Source organism: Saimiri boliviensis, chromosome 1 (assembly GCF_048565385.1).
Source record: "Saimiri boliviensis isolate mSaiBol1 chromosome 1, mSaiBol1.pri, whole genome shotgun sequence".
Lineage (NCBI taxonomy): Eukaryota > Metazoa > Chordata > Mammalia > Primates > Cebidae > Saimiri > Saimiri boliviensis.
In genome coordinates this window covers 8,498,632-8,519,832 of record NC_133449.1, presented here as the reverse complement: position 1 = coordinate 8,519,832, position 21,201 = coordinate 8,498,632, and the positions used below count along the sequence as shown (strand labels likewise).

The 21,201-nt window shown below is 36.6% G+C and overlaps 1 protein-coding gene across 14 annotated transcripts in view; it reads left to right on the top strand.

Annotated features, from left to right (window-relative positions):
- KIDINS220 (kinase D interacting substrate 220) overlaps positions 1–21,201 on the top strand; it is a 114,570-nt gene that overhangs the window by 35,269 nt on the left and 58,100 nt on the right. For all 14 annotated transcript variants that reach the window (XM_074393701.1, XM_074393689.1, XM_074393693.1 and 11 more), the window contains 10 exons: positions 1,419–1,517; positions 3,608–3,706; positions 5,071–5,169; positions 7,903–8,080; positions 10,661–10,825; positions 11,828–12,007; positions 12,729–12,894; positions 15,195–15,346; positions 15,524–15,813; positions 20,655–20,795. In XM_074393701.1, the coding sequence (XP_074249802.1) occupies positions 1,419–1,517; positions 3,608–3,706; positions 5,071–5,169; positions 7,903–8,080; positions 10,661–10,825; positions 11,828–12,007; positions 12,729–12,894; positions 15,195–15,346; positions 15,524–15,813; positions 20,655–20,795 (1,569 nt within the window). The remainder of the gene's footprint in view (positions 1–1,418; positions 1,518–3,607; positions 3,707–5,070; positions 5,170–7,902; positions 8,081–10,660; positions 10,826–11,827; positions 12,008–12,728; positions 12,895–15,194; positions 15,347–15,523; positions 15,814–20,654; positions 20,796–21,201) is intronic.

Here is a 21,201-nt window from a genome sequence, read left to right as displayed (position 1 = left end):
TTCCCTTCTTGAACACACTCAGCTTGTTCCACTGTGGAGCCTTTGCGGCAACTGTGCTCTTAGTCTGGAATGCTGATCTTGTGGTTGGCTTCTTGTTGTCCCACTTCAGCTTCAATGTTACCTCCTTGGAAAGGTCGTCAGCTACCCAATCCAAAGTAGCTACCTGATCACCTTTTTTTTTTTGAGACATGGTCTTGTGCTGTTACCCAGGCTGGAGTGCAGTGGCGTGATCACAGCTCCCTGTGGCCTCGACTTCCTAGACTCAAGCAATCTTTCTTGCCTTAGCCTCCCAAGTAGCTGGGACTACAGGTGCATGCCATCATGCCTGGCTAATTCTTTTTAGGTTTTTTTTTTTTTTTTTTTTTTTTTCCCTTAAGAGATAGGGTCTCTCTATATTGACAGACTGGTCTTGAACTCCTAGCCTCAAGTGATTCTCCTGCTTTGGCCTCTCAAAGTGGTGGGATTACAGGCATAAGCCATCATGCCTAGCCTAACTAGTGGTCACTTTCTAAAACATTACTTTATTTTATTTGCATAGTGTTTGTGTGGTTTTTTGTTTATTATATATTGTGTTCTCTGCCAGGCTGTAAATTCTTCCAGATGTAGGACCCTGTCTGTCTTTTTTCCTAGTACCTAGAATGGTGAATGGCACATTGTAAGCAGTGAAATATTTGTAACCTTTTATAAGTTTACTAGTCTGCACCCATGTTAATGCTAATGTTCACAACTAAAATTTGTCCAATATTTTAAGTATAGGAAGATATGAACTGAAAATGATTGTTGCTTGGTGAATATAGTTTCAGGGAAAGTGATGTCCTCATGAGGTCATGAACTTTGTCTTAGTTTTATTCTAGGGAATGAATCTTAATGCAGTACCGGCCTGTAACTGCCAAATCAGCTAGATTTTCATGGATGCTGGTTGGGGATCTAACTTTCTCCCTTAATTAAATGTGGCTGTAGATTGACTGATAGTTTTACAGCTCCTTTTTTTTTTTTTTTTTTTTTTTTGAGAATTCATGGCTTTTATCATATAGCATTATTCCACAAGATTTTTACTGTATGATTTTAAAATGTTCATCTGGTTCATTGACAGCCACAGCATCATTGTATTTAATTTACATTTGTAATGGCAGTTACCTTCAAAGAGAATAGATTATTGTTCTGAGTAACTGGTCTTTCTAGACTTTCTTTAGGAATTTCAGAGTCCTCATTTTGGGGCATAAAGTCCTCTGTTCCTTACTCTGATGTCTGTTAACATCAGGTATTCATATTAGTTAAGTAATAAATTTTTCTCTTATTTAGAAATAGACTTTTTCCAAGAAATTTTTAGGAAAAAAAAAAAACGATTAACATCAAAAGAGTGCTTCTTATCAATTCACCTTTTTTTTTTTTTTTTTTTTTTTTTTTTATCTTCCTAGAGTGGGGATACTGTGTTGATTGGCGCCGTCAGAGGTGGTCATGTTGAAATTGTTCGAGCGCTTCTCCAAAAATATGCTGATATAGACATTAGAGGACAGGTATGTATGATTACAGTGCAGTTGCTATCTTAGAGTATAATTGGTTGTAAATGTTGACTGATCATAATGTTATTCATCCTACTTCCCTATGGAGATAAACTTGTAAACCCTAGTACATTTAACAGTAAGTTTCACTGCCATTATTGTAAACTTTCTATATTAATGTTGAGTTAAATGTAGATGGAAGTAAATCAAAAAGCTCATGTTTTTAGAATATACTATCGTGACTACTGTGTCTATATAGATTCAATTCTCAAAACTATAATGAGTAGTTACAGAGAGTTGGTAGCACTTTGAGTATCTGGTACTTATTTTCTTTAGTGTTTTCTCCCATTTTGTCTTCTTCTTCATATGCTGTTCTTCTGTTGTTATTGTTTTATTTTCTTCTCCTTTTTCCCCACTGTGCTTGACTTTGCTGGGACTGCTTGGTAGTGCCTGTGGACATTGCTTAAGGCAATCATAGTTCACAGAACCACAGAGGTTATTAATTTTAGATAAAAGCCTTGCCCACAGTTGTGAATTTATCAAATACTTCAGGAACTTCAGACTTTAGAAAAAGTTCTTGGTGTCTCATTTTGTTGTTGGACAGTCTGCATTTCTGCTCATTTTTTTTCTTGTATTTGACCAAAAATCTCGTGTCCAAATCCATTTTTGAATCAAACTATAAATATTATGCCAGTGTTATGGGCAGAATTAACATGGGCCTCTTGTCTTTAAGACACATGTATTTTAATTTGAAAGCTTTTAGTTTATTTGTATGCTTTTATTTAACGTAAAAAGTGAAGCCACAAGATGGTATATGATTGATTGCTTGGCAAAAGGTTCAAATATGAGTCTTGAGGTGGGGAAAGTAGGGCTTATGTTGGGGGCTTTTAGAGGAAGGTAGAACTCAAGCCAAATTTGAAGATGAGTTGGATTTAAATAGGTGGAGACCCTGGCGGGTGGCTGGTGCCTGTAATCCCAGCTCTTTGGGAGGCTGAGGTGGGAAGATCTCTTGAGCCCAGGAGTTTGAGGTTATGGTGAGCTGTGACTGTGCCACTGCACTCCAGCCTAGGTGACAGGTAAGACCCTGGATCTTAAAAAAAAAATAGAGAAAAAGAAGGCTGTCTTTCTTGTATTTCAGACAAGGGCAGTGGTAGTAGGATGAGAAAATTTGAGAGAATTAGAAAGTGAAAGATGCATTCCATACCTAATGAGTACATCATTTGGCATTGGGCAGTGGGGTGTTAGGCATGATGGTGGGGATGGTGGGGTGAGAGGTGGAGAAATGAAATGGCAAGGGAGATGGGGCCTGAGAAGTTTGAGTTGAGTGGTTAGTGTTCATTTTTTAGAAGAGAAACTCTGTTGGGGAAATTTTGGTATTGGGAACTTAATGTGGCTGCTGCAAAAAGTCATTCATTATCTCCTGGGTTAAAAACATTGCCACTGAAAGAAGGGTTCTAGGTCATCTATTTGGACTTTCAGCTGACTACCTTGGGTCTTTTCATCCTCTTCTATGTTTGAATTCCTTTTTTGTTGTTGTTCTCTAGCTCTACTTTCAAGGTCTGTGTGGATTGATTTTGGTTTTTGAGCTAGATAAGAAAGATTTTAAAGGATCTGATCAAGGCAGTATCAGGGTATAGGATGGATGAAATTAAGAAAGCTAAAAATGATAATGCCTTATATTTGTGAAGTACATTTTCATGCATTATCTTTTGAAAAAATGGGAAGTATTTATAGCATGTTACAGATGAAAATCCAAGGGTCAGAATAGTCAAGTGAGTTGTGCTAGTTTACAGAGTTCAGGTATTGATGACTCCTAACCCAGTGCATGTTCCTGAAATCTGATTACATTACAAAACTACAGTTTACTTGATTAAGTATGTGGGATTGCTACTTTTTAGGTCAAGTAATATGCAGTTTTTCTAGGCTTCTTTCATAAAGAATTTCTCAAAAGTATCTGCAAGATAGCACAAGGATTAATGGTATTTCCTACCATACTGCCTGTTGGTATGCTTTCTGACAGAAATGATGTTTTGTATTTACAGGCCGCAGTTTTAAATATTGTATCTTACATGAAGTGATTCTTGATGTTTTTAAAAATTATACAGGACAATAAAACTGCTTTGTATTGGGCTGTTGAGAAAGGAAATGCAACGATGGTGAGAGATATCTTACAGTGCAATCCTGACACTGAAATATGCACAAAGGTATGCATGGCATTTCTGTTCTGTTAACAACACCTCCTGCTGAATGTTAGTAGTGCTCATTTTAGTTCAGTCATCTTGGATGTTAGTGTTACACTGATTTTACTGGTAATATTCTATATCAAATTGAGAAGTAAATTTATATCCTTTCAGGATTTGTGTATTCATAGCAAAATACAGTGTGCTATTTGTTACTTCAATTAAATGCTTTTCAGAAAGTACAGTATCAGCCATCCATAAATTGTTATTATTTGGACGGATCCTTTCCCCCGAAATTCACTTGTGCTCCTGCTATCTGGGATGCAGAATACGTTTCTCTGTGTGGAGACTGTGTGTGTGCAGGAGTTCCGAGCCAGCTTAGGCAGTAGAGTGAGACCCTGCCTAGAGTGAAACCCATTTATTCTCTTTAAATGAATAAATAAATAACCACTGTGACTGGTGGTTGGTTCTCCAGACTCATTACTTTCATCTATTTTACTCAAATCATATAAAAAATACAAAATTATCTAATATTGTGGTCTTGTATTTAGCCTATGTGTAATCGTTTTCTGTAGGGAAAATATATTTGGAATTCTGGGTTGATACAGCAGGAATTCTTAATGAATAAGCCAAAATTATAAAGTCACCCATAAGAATCCTATTTCATGTGCCGTAGATCAGGACCAGCCAATTTCTAAATCAGTGATGGTACTTCCAGTATCCCAGGGTAGAAAATTTCTGGGATTCCTTCTGGTTTGCAGGTGGCTCCGTGATGCTCTTTTTTTTTTTTCTTTTGGACCTTGGTGTCATCCAGTATGACTACCTGCAGCTTCTGACCAGATTTTTGTCTAACTCAGTGCTGAATTGTGGTCCCTCCTTGTTTTCTTTCCTTTGGTTTTTAAAAGCAATCATGAACTCTTTTGAGGTTTTCTGAAGGCATACCGCTTGTATCAAATGGTTTCACTGCGAACTGAGGCGATGTTGGTGTACATTTCTGAAAAACCCTGGACACTGGGTTACCTGGATGTTGACAGGCTGGGCTATGGGTTGGTTGGTGGGGAGAATGGGAAGTAGCCTCTGGAGGGGCTGCCCCAGGTCAGTGGTAGAACTTGGGGAAGGGCAGAAGCAGCCACTGCTGCCAGCTGTAGCTTACGAGCAGGTGGGGGAGGTCCCACACCTGGCTACGTGATTTAAAGTCACTTTGATACAAATGAGTGGTTGTAAAGGAAAAGCATTTTTTGTTGTTTTTAGCTTTTATGTTTTCTTGAGAGGGTTTTAAATATAGACTGTTACCAGAGTCAGATATTTCTTGACATGTGCATTTGTATGACATAAACACTTAGGAGTGAAGCTATTAATCTGGTAAACATTCTTATTTATGCCCACAGGATGGTGAAACACCACTTATAAAGGCTACCAAGATGAGAAATATTGAAGTGGTGGAGCTGTTGCTAGATAAAGGGGCTAAAGTGTCTGCTGTAGATAAGGTAAAACATCTGTGGGGAGAGAACACTGCGCGGAGAGCTGTTAGTACACTGACCTCTATATGGAGTGGATTTAATGGGGATCTGATTTCAGGTTGTGTGGGGAGAGATTACTTGCTGGGGATGTCTGTGTGGGATTTGGATCCCACGCAGGAGCACGCTGAGGAGTGGGTGTCTCAGCATGCAGCTGCTTCCTATTTCCTTCTATGGCTCACAGCAGCTGTGGGGCACAGCCATTGACAACCACATGAGGAGGAGGCACTACTTTCATCAGGGCAGAGCTTGTTGCAGATAAACAGGAGGAAAGAATTTACAGGGGCTGGAGGAGGCTGACTCTCAAAGCAGACGGTGTCAGTGTTCACTGATGGCAGATAATGTGTTCTGTTGCATGTTCTTGCTATAATCCTTTTAGAGAAATTTTCATATTTTCTATAATAAGTTTAGCTCTGAATGGCTGAGCACTTCATATAGATTTGATTTTTCATTTTCGTTTCTTTTTATTTTAAACAAGCTTACTTCTTTTTGTACTTTAATTTGATTTTACCCCAGAAAAGAAATGAACTGATTGATGTATGAAGTAGAAATAATATTGTAAATTTTCTCCTCTGATGAATGATAAGATTTGGGCTTTTCTAATTAACAGTAGGTTGAAGTTGATTTTTCTGTTATTTTAAGGCAGTTAAAACAAAAACAGGGAGTCAAGAGTCAATGTGTGTTTGCGTTTCATTTTGCCAAGTTACAACATCATTTTAAAACAAAGCACCTCCCCACCTGTCATTATATCAACATAATGTCATATCAAAGGAAAATTTAATATTAATTAGAAGACATAAAGTCAAAGAAGAGTTTTCAGAATTGAATATATGTAGCTTTCAAGAAAACTTTTTATAACGCCTGTTTTTTCCAATCTGCCACTGACCCATCTGACACTGGTCCCCCAATTTGCGATACAGATCCACTGGACTGTACCCTTCAGGGTTCCAAATAGCCTGTTAATTGTATAATGTGCTATTGTAAGTAATTGTTTCATACTCATTAATAAGTTTCTTGAAGGACTCTGCCTTGGGATTCTTTTGTGTGTTGCTGTCCCCAGAGTTAGCACATGATACTTGCTGACAATACACATGATAGTGGGAACAGTTGTTCATGAACACATTCCTCCTGAGAATGGGTAAAGTGCTAACCTGCTAGAATTTGGGATACAAACTTATAAAAGTCTTGAACTTGATCTTCATAGATAATTTAGAAAAACAATTTTAAGAATGATGATTAATGTTATTTTTACCTCGCCCGTCACTGCTCTCTGATAATCTTCAGCCTGTCAGCAAAGTGTGCTAATATCCTCCCACATTTATAGAAATTTTGTATCTGGTAGAAATGCTGCTGCTGATGTTTTGTCGTCTCACAGATTTGGGGATGAGAATTGGAATTGAGATGGGAAAATAAGATGAAATTAGATTTGGATACGTTTAGTTTGAGGGCTGATAAGACATTCAGGAGTCTGTGGTCAATAGACATTGGGAAGTCTAGTACTGGAATCTAGGCAAGAAATCAAGGCTTGTGATGGAAATTTGACAGTTACTAGGAAACAAGAGTTACCTGGGAGTGACTAAGATGATCAGTTGAAGAAAGAGAAAAGCTCAAGTCAAAATGGACTTCTCTTATGCAGTGTGTCATACTGCAGTTTTAAAATTGTGCATGTTTATCCAGTCTCTTTCTATTACGACATAAGCCACTTAAGGCCAGCAACTATTTTGTCTTTCATCTTTGTATCCTCCAAAGTAACAAGCAAAGAGCCTTACAGATAGTGAGCTTGGTGCATAGTTATGATGACACATTTTTTAGGACATGGGAGGAAAGTCTAGAAGATGAAAAGTTCAAGATAAGGTCGTACCTTGGAAGCCACAGGAAGAACAGTGTAGGTTATTTTCATTTAGTGTCCTAGAGATCAGTGTGGCTGAGAACTGAGAATTTAATTTGTTAAGGTGTTTGTGAAGTAATCAGTAGGAGAGCACTTTGCAGCCCAAAGAGGGCTTTTGAAATTTACATGTTAGCTTTCATTACTGTTGGATGTGAACACTAATGATTGGAGATGCTAATAAGGAGAGAAGGTGGGTTGATAGGGAAAAGGGAAAGTTGAGGAGAAAGGAAGAGGTGAGGAGAGAGTCAGAAGGGGATAGCTGTACATAGAGGACACCTGTGGAGAATGTAGAGTGATGAGATTTAAAAGGGTTCCCTGTGCAAATGGCTGACAAAGGTCATTGGAGCTGACAAGATCACTTGTCTTGGATGGCTATCAGCATGAATTGTAAAGCTTTCTAGACAAATGAAGAAAGCTGTGAAACAGAATTTAAATTAGTTGAGGAAGGTCATTGATATCCTTATACAATAAATATTTGGATGATGGAGGGATGCTAATGAAGTGGACCCATGGCCTAGGAGGAGCTGCAGTGAGAAAGCCTGTTGCTTCTCTTCTTTCACTGAGTTAAGGGAAGGAGAAAAAAAATGACCTTCATTCTAGAGGGCTTTGGGAGAAATAATATCTGAGCAAAGCTGGGTGAGGATCTACAGAAAGAAATTATGGGGAAGATAGAGATACAAATTCATATTATGTGCTTTATATGAAAAATAAGAAAAGTTCAGATTTTGTTATTTTACAGAAACATAAAAATTGTTACTCTCTGCATACTATATATCAAGCTATGAAAGTTCAAGTTTCCTCCTATTATATTTCAGAAAGGAGATACTCCCTTGCATATTGCTATTCGTGGAAGGAGTAGGAAACTGGCTGAACTACTTTTAAGAAACCCCAAAGATGGACGGTTACTTTATAGGCCCAACAAAGCAGGAGAGACTCCTTATAATATTGACTGTAGCCATCAGAAGAGTATCTTAACTCAAATATTTGGAGCCAGTAAGTATTGAGTTTTGTTCCTAACTGAACTTTTAAATAATGAATGTTCCATTAAAAAAATATGGAAAATAAGGCCAGGCATGGTGGCCATGCCTGTAATCCCATCACTTGAGGAGGCCAAGGTGGGAGGATTGCTTGAGCCCAGGAGTTGGAGACCAGCCTGAGCAATATAGTGAGACCTTGTCTCTACAAAAAAATTTAAAAATTAGCCGAGCATGGTAGTGTGCCTGTAATCCTAGTTTCTTGGGAGGCGGAGGTGGGAGGATCTCTTGAGCCAGGGAGATGGAGGTTGCGGTGAACCAGGATCACACCACTGCACTGGGTCTCACTCTGTTGCCCAGGCTGGAGTACAGTGGTACAATCATAGCTCATTGCAACCTCAAATTCCTGGGCTCAAGCCATCCTCCCACCTCAGCCTACTGAGTACTTGGAACTACAGGCCCATGCTCCCATGCTCTGCTAATTTTTTTTTTTTTTTTTTTTTTGTAGAGATGAGGTCTTGCCATGTTCCCTGGTCTGGGCCCAGGTTATCCTCCCACTTTGGCCTCCCAAAGTGCTGGGATTACAGACATGAGCCACTGTGCCTGGCCATAATTCCTTTTTTTTTTTTTTTTTTAATGATTTTTTGTCTTTTAAAATATGTTTTCTTGTAATAGTAATGTGCACTAATTACATTTCAAGAATGAAAACATGAGTATAGCAGAAGGTGAAAATTCCCCGTTTTCCCCTATCTCTCAGCTTGTAATTGTCTAATGACCCTCCAGGCTTTTCTTTATGCTTATAAAAATGTTACATATTATGTATATAGTTTTAAAAAAGGAAAATTGAGTTATACTATGTTACAAAAATCTCAAGTGTCATACTTTAATTATTGCACAGTCTTTCATCATGGGGTTTCTCTATTGGTTAATATTTAGTTTGTTTTGCTAACAGCTAGTGCTGCAGTGAACGCCTTTTGTGCATGTATCCATTGACTCTTATTTTTAGGATTTTTTTTCTTTCTTTTTAAAATTGTTATTATAGATTCAGGGGGTACAATTAGGATTATTTTCTTAGAGTAAATTCCCAGCAGTAGAACTGCCAAGTCAATGGAGGCCCACGGTTTTGATAGACTTTCCAAAATGGTTGTAAAACTTTCTTCTCCCTCTGGCAATGTAAGATGCTACAGTTCCCCACAAGCTTGCTGGCACTGGGTGTTTCCAGCCTCTTACTCTTTGGTAATCAGATAAATGAGAAAAAAACTAATTTCAATTTGTGTTTTAAAATTATTAGTGAAATTGAGATCTTTTAATATATTCAAAGACTATTGCTTCTTAGCCTTTTGGCCTAGATAATGTGTAATATATTCATCGCCTCTTTGTGTTCTTGCCAGTTTCCTTTTTGTATCCTTTACCCACTTTTTAGTTTTTAATATTTTAAAAAAGTTGATCTAAGAGTCTTTCTGACTTATGGATATTGATCCTGGTTCTGTCCTATGTGCTGTGTTTCCCTCCCATCAGCAAACTCTCAGTCGATGCACCTGGTTTTTTATTCCCCATTCAAAAGTCACACGTTTTTGTAGCTCACTTATGAGTCTTTTCCTGAGGTTCTGGCCTTGGTATTACACGGAGAAAGAAAGGCCCTTTTAAACAGGTTTTAAAAGTTTCTGCTATGTTTTCTTCTAGTAGTTCTATGGTTTTACTTTTTTCTACTTAATTTTTTAATGTTTCAGAAAATTTTGTTAAGGCTACAAGATATGTAGCATTTTAATTCAATTTTTTTCATGAATGATTTAACTTTCCTTATACCACTTATTAATTCATCATTTCTTGCCTTGTTTGAAATGCCTCTTATGTTAATAGCCTATATGAGTTCCAGAATGTTCAAATTATTGTAGTTTTATATTTTTATTCTTCTCTAGTGACAACTACCCTTCAGTAGTCTTTTTTTCCTATTCTTACCATTCTTCTTTCAGTTAAAACAAAATTTTCATGGGTTTTAATTAGAACTGCCTTAAAGTGGTAGAATTGTTGAAACTTTCAGTCTGGACTCATAGATTGTTTCTTTTTTTCTTATTATCTGTTATGTTCTTCGGTAACATTTTATATCTTTCTTTTTATAGATATTACACATATTACATTTAATTTTATATACTCATTTGTGTTAATCATAATATTTTATTGATTCTAAAATGCACACCATTCCCACAATTTAACATCTCTGAAATTGGAATGTGTCTTTTAAGTGATGGGTGGGAAAGCATGGTGTCACAATCTGGCAGCATTTTGTACTTTCTTAGTTTTACATAAAAATGATGTATCATATAATCAATAGATATCTTCAGTTCTATGAAATATCATAGTAATTTAAGAATCTTAAACTTTTTTAAAAAAATTTTAAATCAAGTAGATTTAAAATTTTTAAAAGTAAATCAAGCTTTCCAAGTCAGAGTAGGCTTGGAGACTTCCTGAAATGGTCTTTATATGGGTATAAACATTTGAAATAATTTTTTTCTCTTTAATCAAATGAACAATAAATAGATGTTTCTTTCTAATAATGATGCCACTGTTTAATGTAAGATATGATGTGCTTTAATTACAGGGCACTTGTCTCCTACTGAAACAGACGGTGACATGCTTGGATATGATTTATATAGCAGTGCCCTGGCAGATATTCTCAGTGAGCCTACCATGCAGCCACCCATTTGTGTGGGGTTATATGCACAGTGGGGAAGTGGGAAATCTTTCTTACTCAAGAAGCTAGAAGGTAAAGGGCTTGCTTGTACAAAGTCTGTGTATATAAAACAAGATTTTCTCTGGGGATTTTTCTGAAATAAAGAGGAGGACCACTTTCTGTGTAAGCATGTGTGTTACACGGTTTACTGAGATGAACTCCCCTCTCGTTGGTCCTTTACATGGTCATTTGAGTTCTGTTTCTAAAGCAGATCCAGTTGTGTGATAACCCCACAAAAAACCCTTGCTGGCATGTTTTTTGGCTTCTTCATAGACTTGTCAGTTTGCATGGTTCCACGTGCCAGCACCACCTCTGGCATGTGCCCCAGCTTCATTCACAGAGGACTGTCTGCTCTCGCAAGAACAGACCAGGTGCGATTCCCAGGGTCCTCCATTAGCAGCTTCTTAGCTGGCCTCACTACCACCCACCCAACACGCATGCCTTTTGCTTGGAAAAATCTTACTCATTCTTCAAGGATAGGTTTCAGTATTACCAGTAAAAATTTCCCCACATTTTGTACGAAGAATGACTTGTGTGGGGCTCCTTTGGGCTCAACATGGACCTTTAAGAACAGTATTCTCAAATGTGATTGGAGGGAGAAGGGATGAGGAGGATCACAGTGGAATGGTAGTGATACGTAGTTTAAAGACATAGAGTATTGTTTTTATTTTTGCATGTGGAAACGATATGCGTATGCATAATGTTCGTTGTTTGTATTAATGCAAACCACACAAAAAAAATAAATCTCAAGAAAATCTTGACGGATGGGAGTATATGAGAAGTGATTTTGTACATCCTCCATGTGAAGCAGGAGAGGATGCTTGAGTCAGGCCTAGCTGTGCTTCTGGGGGTGAGATGTTCATCTTTGGCAAGAGAACACTGGTTAAAATGGTTAAGTAGCGGTTATTCTGTCTAGGGACCTAGTAAAGTGCCCAATAAGTGTTTACATTGAAAATGTGAAAACTGCAAATTGAGTTAAAAATTATATTTCTTAAAGTAAACAGGAATAAGGTTTCATATTAAATTCTCTTTCAGATGAAATGAAAACCTTCGCTGGACAACAGATTGAGCCTCTCTTTCAGTTCTCATGGCTTATAGTTTTTCTTACCCTGCTACTTTGTGGAGGGCTTGGTTTATTGTTTGCCTTCACGGTCGACCTGAATCTTGGAATAGCAGTGTCATTGAGCTTCTTGGCTCTCTTATATATATTCTTTAGTAAGTCTTTGCTCTTTATCTTTTTCAAAAATGGAGAAAATGTTGATTCATAGATAAAGAAAAAACATTATCTGTCTTTTAAAACCTGTATGTGATTTTCATAATTGGGTGAGAAAATTGATCTTTTTGCTGCTTCACAGATTTTCCTAAAGAAACATTGCTCACAACTCGCCGAAGTAGCTAATAAACTAATGTGCTGCTTGATAATCTTGAAGCAAGATTCTAGATTATGATACTTACCCTTTTTGTTAATTAATGATTTGTATTTAAATCTTTTTCTGAAAAGAAGGCTTCCGAGCCATCACTGGAGTGCTCTTGAGCATTTTGATCATATCTGCACTTTCAATTTTACCTAAAACCAAAGTAAAAATATATAATACAATCCCTATTCTTGGGAGTGTCTTCAATTCCAAGAAAGGAAATAGATTGACTGTTAGAGGAACTGATAACCAATTTTATCACTTGCAAATACTGATAAATCCAAGGTGATTTGCATTTGAATCAGAACTGCAGTTATGTTTCTGTTTAAGGCATATTTTAGTTTACTTTTTGCTTTTCATATCTTTTGTATCTTAGGGGAGGTTAAGGAATTCTTTGAGGAGTATTTAAGAAATAGTATGGGACGTAAGCCTAGCTGTCATTACTTGATACTTGATCTTTGGAGAAAAGATCTGCTTGACTAATGACTGCTTTGGATAACTTTTTTAAACTGGAATTTCAGTTGTTATTTACTTTGGTGGACGAAGAGAAGGAGAAAGTTGGAATTGGGCCTGGGTCCTCAGCACTAGATTGGCAAGACATATTGGATATTTGGAACTCCTCCTTAAATTGATGTTTGTGAATCCACCTGAATTGCCAGAGCAGACTACTAAAGCTTTACCTGTGAGGTGAGTTGTTCCATTTGACAGAAGAAATCTTTAATAAGATTAAGAAAAAAATCTTTCTCACTTAAAAAAGTTTATAGGGGCCAGGCACAGTGGCTCACGCTTGCAATACCAACACTTTGGGAGGCGAAGGTGGATGGATCACCTGAGGTTAGGAGTTGAGATTAGCCTGGCCAACATGGTGAAACCCCATCTTTACTAAAAATACGAAATTAGCCAGGTGTCATGGCGCCTGCCTATAATCAGGGAGGATGTAATTGGGAGGATGAAGCAGGAGAATCGTTTGAACTCAGGAAGCAGAGGTTGCAGTGAGCCGAGATGGTGCCATTGCACTGCAGTCTGGGTGACAAGAACGAAACTCTGTCTCAAAAAAAAAAAAAAAAGTTTATAGGGTATAGCTTCTCCACGTCTATTCCAAAAAACGTTGGTACCTGGAACCTTTTACATACGAAAATAAAAACATGCCCTTGTCAAATACTGTGGGAAACACTTCAGATTATATATCCCTCTTGTATGTTAAAGGATCAGAGGCATCTTTCCATAAAGAAACCTGTTTAACCTTTACCAAAGTTTATTTGAGCATAAACCATTTTTCTCCCTTAAGTCACCAGTTACCATCCTTTGGAACACACTTTGAAGAGAGCACTGGATGGTGGCGGGGTTGAGCCACTGGCTTTGGTCCCACAGAGCTCCTGGTGGGAGACCTGGCCCCTGCTTCTGTGAGCGGTTAACTTTGGGAAACCCAGCTCCCCTCTCTGAGCTGTGCTTTTCTCAGCTCAGGAAATATATTCACATGTCTATCTAAAATTATTATTCATACTAAGTAGGAAATTTATGAGAAAACAGAAAAGATGAAAAATGTTTAAGTCCAGGAATAAAGGAAATGTAGAAGGCTCCAGAAAAAAGGAAAATGGAAAAAAAAGAGATTAAAAAATTAAAAGCAAAAGAAATTCAATAAAAGTAAGCAAAAGAAGAATGTAAAATGTATTAAGGCCAGGTGTTACGGCTCACCCTTGTAATCCCAGCACTGTGGGAGGCCAAAGTGGGCAATTGCTTGAGCTCAGGAGTTCAAAACCTGGGTAACAGGGAAACTCCATCTCTACAAAAAAATAGAAAAATTAGCTGGGCATGGTGGCATATGCCTGTAGTCCTAGCTACTTGGGAGGCTGAGGTGGGAGGATTGCTTAAACTTGGCAGGTTGAGGGTATGGTGAGCCAAAATCATGTCACTGCACTCCAGCCTGGATGACAAAGTGAGACCCTGTCTCAAAAAAAAAAAAATGCATTAAAAGATGAAAACATTTTAAATTATAAGAAAAAAATAAGTGTGATTTAAGATGAAAATAAATAGACCAAACCAGATAAAATATTAAAACTGAATGTGAGAGAAAAATAAAGGTGAAAACTTTTAAGTAACTATCATATAGAATTAAGTATTAAGAAAATGATTTAAAAGTGAAAAAGTTAAGAGGAAAACAGAATAAAATAATCGGGGGAATATTTTTACAGAAAATAAGAAAACCAGGCTAAATTAATGAGATCGTTTCTTTTTTTCCAGTTAGAACAATTAAAATAGCATCGTTAAGACCACACAGTATAATACAGATTTTATTCTGAGAACAATGCTTATCTACTGGACTGAGATGAGAGTTTAATTTAGAGATGGAAGGGAGAAAGGAACTAATACAGAAATCATGATGACTCAGAGACTGAAAATACAAATAATTCATTTAATTTTGAAGAACAATTGTTAAGAGAATATTTTACAACTATTTCTCAATCCCTGGTAGATGTTGAAGCTATAAATAAAAGAAGCCATTTTAAAACTTGAGTTTTTAAATGGTATTACTGGGCTTGAAATTCTTTAATGACTATAAGTAATATTTTTTCAGGGTTATAGTCTCTTTAGTTGGTATTAGAAAACTTATTTGTGCCGCAAAACTCTTGTGACTGCAACACGCAGGTGTCACCTTTTAACCACTGTGTTATGAGATCTGTTGGGGTGTCTGATATTCCACATCTAAATTCTGGCATAACTTCCCCCCAACTGTCCTTAGTCAGAGGTACTTCATATGGTTCTGTACATTTCACTTTTGTTACTGTTTTTTCCTAAGAAAAGTATGTAGGATTTTAGAAGTGGAAGCTACCTAATTACTGATTATTTTCCCTCCTTGGAATTTAAAAAACAGTCTTTTGACGGAGACATAAAGAAAATAAAGGGTGAATGATGCAAAGATGACATACATTGAAGTTATTTGTTACTTTTGATACCAGAGTAATATTTTATTTATTCTCTTCTTAAAGGTTTTTATTTACAGATTACAACAGACTGTCCAGTGTAGGTGGAGAAACTTCTCTGGCTGAAATGATTGCAACCCTCTCGGATGCTTGTGAAAGAGAGTTTGGCTTTTTGGCAACCAGGCTTTTTCGAGTATTCAAGACTGAAGATACTCAGGGTAGGATTTCCTTCCTTCCTTCTTTGTGTATAGGGGTGGGGGTGGGATGAATGTTCAGTTTATTTTCATGAAAACACACCTTCAACATTAGACTCATCAGGTACTGTGACTATAATGTTAGGATTTTCTAGATATTTGATATGTTAATAATTACTAAAACCATTTGTTGCATTACAGGTAAAAAGAAGTGGAAAAAAACATGTTGTCTCCCATCTTTTGTCATCTTCCTTTTTATCGTTGGCTGCATTGTATCTGGAATTACCCTTCTGGCTATATTTAGAGTTGACCCAAAACATCTGACTGTAAATGCTGTCCTCATATCAATTGCATCTATAGTGGGATTGGCCTTCGTGTTGAACTGTCGTACATGGTGGCAAGTGCTGGACTCCCTCCTGAATTCCCAAAGAAAACGCCTCCATAATGCAGCCTCCAAACTGCACAAATTGAAAAGTGAAGGATTCATGAAAGTAAGCACTCACTGGTTATTAGAAAAAATTGTAATGTGAGTATGCTACCATTGCCATGCTCATGTGGGCTTTAGGGAGTATACTCTCTAAATGTTAAAGTGTTGCATTTATTTTAGTTTAGTTAATTTGTTCATTCCTTTGTTCATTCAAGACTATAATTTAGGGTAGTTTTAGGTTCACAGCAAACTTTAGAGGAAGGTGCAAAGATACTCCATATACCCACTTCCCCCACACATACACAGCCTTCCCATTTAGCACCATTATCCACCAAAGCAGTATATTTGTTACAATTGACAAACTTAGGTTGACACATCATAATCACCCAGCATCCATAGTTTATGTTAGGGTTCTCTCTGTTGTACATTCTATGGGCTTGGACAAATGTATAACGCATCCACCGTTGTACTCTTACACAGAGTAGATTTATTGCCCTCAAAATCTTCTGTGCTTCACCCATTCACACCTGTTCACCCCTCCCTCTCCCTTCTCCCTAACCCCTGGCTACCATGGTTCTTTTTACTTTCTCCATAGTTTTGCCTTTTCTAGAATGTCATACGGTTGAATCATACAAGTGTAGTCTTTTCAGATTGTTTTCTTTCACATAGTCATATGCATTTAATTTCTCTTCATGTCTTTTCATGGGCTGCTAGCACATTTCTTTTTAGCATGGCTAATATTCCATTGTCCGGATATATCACAGTTCATTTATACATTTACCTACTGAAGGACATCTTTATTGCTTCCAGGTTTTGGCAAGTATGAATAAAGCTGCTATAAACGTTCATGTTCAGGCTTTTGTGGAACTTAAGTTTTCAACTCCTTTGGGCAAATACCAAAAGAGTGCTATTGCTAGATTGTATGGTGTTTTATTTTGTTAGAAACAACCGAACTGTCTTCCAAGGTGGCTGTACTATTTTGCATTCCCACCAGAAACGAATGAGGGCTACCTGTTGCTCTACATCACATCCTCACTAGTGTTTGGTATTATTGGTGTTCTGGATTTTGGCCATTCTCATAGGTGTGCTGGGGCATCTTATTGTTTGAATTTGCATTTCCCTGATTACCCATGTTGTAGAGCATATTTTCATGTGCTTATTTGCTAGCTGTATGTCTCCTTTGGTGAGTTGGCTGTTAAGGTCTTTGGCTCATTTTTAATCAGGTTGTTCGTTTTCTTATTGTTGAGTTTTAAGAGTTCTTTGTATATTTTGGATAATGGTCTTTTATCAGATATGCTTTTTACAAATATTTTGTCCCATTCTGTGGGTTGTCTTTTCATTCTCTTGACAGTGTCTTTTGCAGAGCACATGTTTTTGATGAAATCTAGCTTATTCTTTTTTTCATGGGTCTTGCTTTTGGTGTCCTATCTAAAAAGTTAGCACCAAACATAAGGTTCTCTAGATTTTATCCTCTTATTTTCTGGAGTTTTATACTTTTACGTTTAGGTCCGTGAGCTATTTTGAGTTAATTTTTGTGAAGTGTGAACTAAGTCTAGAGTCTTTTCTTTCTTTTTCTCTCTCTTCTTTCTTCCTTCCCTTTCCTTTTCTTTTTCTTTTTCTTTTGATGTGTCAATGTTCAGTTGTTCCAGCAGCATTTGTTAAAAAGACCATTTCTTCCATCGTATTGCCTTTGCTGCTTGTCAAAGATCGATTGACTGTATTCGTGTAGGTCTGTTTCCAGGCTCTTTGCTCTATGTCTGTTCATTTGTCAAAACCACACTCTTTGATCACTCTAGCTTTTTTTTTCCTGAAGTTGGGTAGTGACAATCCTCCTATTTTGTTCTTCTCCTTCAATATTGTGTTGGCTATTCTGGGTCTTTTTCTCCTCGTGTGGACTATTGATTCAACTTACAGATAACTACAAAATAACTTGCTGGGATTTTCATTGAGATTGCATGGAATCTGTACATCAGGTATTGAGTCTTCCTATCCATGAACATGAAATATCTTCCCGTTTATTTAGTTCTTCCTTGATTTCTTTCAAGAGTTTTATAGTTTTTCTCGTATAGATCTTATACATATTTTGTTAGATTTATACCAATTTCAGTTTTTGCAGTGCTAATGTAGATAGTAATTGTGTTTTTAATTTCGTAGATAGTAATTGTGTTTTTAATTTCATGCTTGATTTACTCATTGAGGATGTATAAGAAAGTGATCAACTTTTGTATGTTAATCTGAAATCTTGCTGTAATTGTCAGTCCCAGGTTTTTTGTTGTTGATTCTTTCGTATTTTCTATGTAGAGTCAAGTCATCTGTGAATTAAGACAGCTTTCTTTCTTCCCAATCTTCATACCTTTTATTTCCTTTTTTAAAAATTTTATTGCATTAGTTAGGACTTCCAGTACTATGTTGAAAAGGAGTGATAAGAAAAGGGACATCCTTGTGTCGTTCCTGATCTTAGTAGATGTTCTCCGCATTAAGTATGATGTTAACTGCAGATATTCTTTATCAAGTTGAGGAAGTTCCTCTCCGTTTCCAGTTTACTGAGAGTTTCTACCATGAATGGGTGTTGGATTTTTCAAATGCTTTTTCTCTATCTATTTATCTAATCATGTGATCTTCTTCTTTAGTCTGTTAATATGATGGATTACATTAATTGATTTTTGAAGGTGGAACCAGCCTTACCTACCTGGCATAAATCTCACTTGATTGTGGTATATAATTCTTTTTATATATTTTGCATATGATTTGCTAATATTTTGTTGAGGATTTTTGCATCTATGCTCATGAGATACTTATTGGTCTGTAGTTTGCTTTTCTTGTCATGACTTTGTATGGTTTGGGTATTAGGGTGATGCTGACTTCATAGAATGAGTTAGGAAGCATTCCCTTTGCTTCTAGCTTGTGAAAGATACTATAAAGAGTTGGTATTATTTCTTCTATAAATGCTTGATAGACTTCACTAGTGAACCCTTCTGGGCCTGGTGCTTTCTGTTTTGAAAGATTATTATTGATTCAATTTCTTCAGTAGATATAGGCCTGTTCTTGTGAATTTTGGCAAATTATGTCTTCCAAAGAACTGTTTATCTAAGGTCTGTTTATCTAAATTATCAAATTTGTGGGCATAGAGTTGTTCATAGTGTTCCTTCGTTATCCTGTTTGTGTCCATGAGGTCTAAAGTGTTAGCCTTTTATTTGTTATTATTCTGAATTTGTGTTCCTTCTTTCATCTTATTCCAAGGCTTATTCATTGTGTTTATCTTTTTAACTAACTAGCTTTTGGTTTCATTGTTTTATTTTTGTTTCAGTTTTTATTATTTCTTTTTTTCTGATTACTTTGGATTTAACTTGCTCTTCTTTTTCTAATTTCCTAAGGTGGAAGCTTATTGATTTTATTTTATTTTTATTTATTTATTTTTTGAGATGGAGTCTCACTATGTTGCCCAGGCTGGAGTGCAGTGGTGTGACCCCAGCTCACTGCAACCTCTGCCTGCTGGGCTCAAGGGATCCTCCCACCTCAGCCTGCTGACTAGCTGGGACCAGAGGCAGCGCACCACCACACCTGGCTAATTTTTGTAGAGATGGGATTTCACCACATTGCCCAGGCTGGTCTCGAACTCCTGAATTCAAGTGATCCACCCACCTGGGCCTCCCAAAGTGCTGGGATTACAAATGTGAGCCACTGCACCCAGCCAGATTGTTGATTTTATATCTTTATTCTTTTCTAATATATACATTGAGTGCTATAAATTTTCTTCTAAGCAGTTCTTTTGCTGCATCCTACAAATGTTGATAAGTTTTGTTTTCATTTTTATTTAGTTCAAAATACTGTCTTTGACCCATGTGTTATTTGGAAGTGTGTTTTAAAATCTCTAAATATTTTGGGATTTTCCGATTATCTTTCTGTTTTTGATTTTTAGTTTAATTCCATTGAGGGAAGACATTGTATGTATGATTTCTATTTTAAATTTGCTATGGTGTGTTTTATGGCCCAGAATGTTGTCCATCTTGGTGAATGGTTTATGTGAGTTTGAAAAGAATGTGTATTCTGCTTTTTTTTTTTTTTTTTTTTTTTTGTTGTTGTTGTTGTTGAAGTACCTATAGATGTCAGTTACATCCAGTTAACTGATGGTATTGTTGAGTTGAACTGTGTCCTTACTGGTTTTCTGACTGCTGCACCTGTCTTCGTAGAATAGTGTTGAGGTCTCCAGCTGTGATAGTGGATTTATCTATTTTTTCTTGCAGTTTTGTCAGCCTTTGTCTTATATATTTTGATTCTCCATTCTTAGATATATAAATGTTTAAGATTGCTGTGTCTCCTTAGAGAATCAACTCCTTTATTGTTATGTAATACCCCTCTTTAATCCTAGTAACTTTCCTTGCTTTGAAGTCTACCCTACCTTTCTGAAATTAATAGTTACTCCCACTATCTTTTGATTGGTCTTGGTATACCTTTCTTCATTCATTTACTTTTAATCTACATGTGTCTTTTTCTGAAAGTTGGGTTTCTTGTAAATAACATACAGTTAGCTCTTGTTTTTGATCATCTGTGACATCTCTTTCTTTTCATTGCTATCTTTAGAGCACTGACATTCAAAGAACAGTTGATTTAGATGGATTAATATGTATCACATTTGTTACTGTTTTCTATTTGTGGCCTGTTTTTTGTTCCTATTTTTGTCTTCTCTTTTTTATCTTTTATTGAGCATATTATATGATTCAATTTTCTCACTTTTCTTAACATATCAGTTGTACTTTTTTTTTTTTGAATGGTTGCTTTAGAGTTTGCAACATGCATTTACAACTAATCCAAGCCCACTTTCAAGTAATACTATATCACTTCTCAGGTAGTTTATCTTATAATAGCAAAATAATCCTAATTCCTTTCTCCCATCTCTTGTATCAGGTTCTTAAATGTGAAGTGGAATTGATGGCCAGGATGGCAAAAACCATTGACAGCTTCACTCAGAATCAGACAAGGCTGGTGGTCATCATTGATGGATTAGATGCCTGTGAGCAAGACAGAGTTCTTCAGATGCTGGACACTGTACGTTTGCGCCACCTCAGAACTCACCATTGTTATGTTGCAGAATTTGAGAGAATGTGTGACTTCACAAATATCTAAAAATAGAATGGAGTTGGTTTTTGTTTGAGTAGTTCCTATTCCTTTTGTGATTTTTCTTTTGTAAAAACAACCATTCTTTATGCAGAAACATAGAAAGAATAAATGTTTAGTCACAAAGAGATTTAAATAATTTTAGCTTAATGGCACTGTGAGAAAAAAATGAATAGAGCATCTCTTAAGTCTGCAGTGTGGCTCCAGCTTTTCTTTGTAGATAGTTATGGTTAGAATCCAAGATAACACAGGAACCCACAGAATTTGTAAGTTTTTGTTGCTGCTGTTAAAGCAATTATATCAGCGGCTCTCTGTAAAGTATGTTACAAGCAATAGT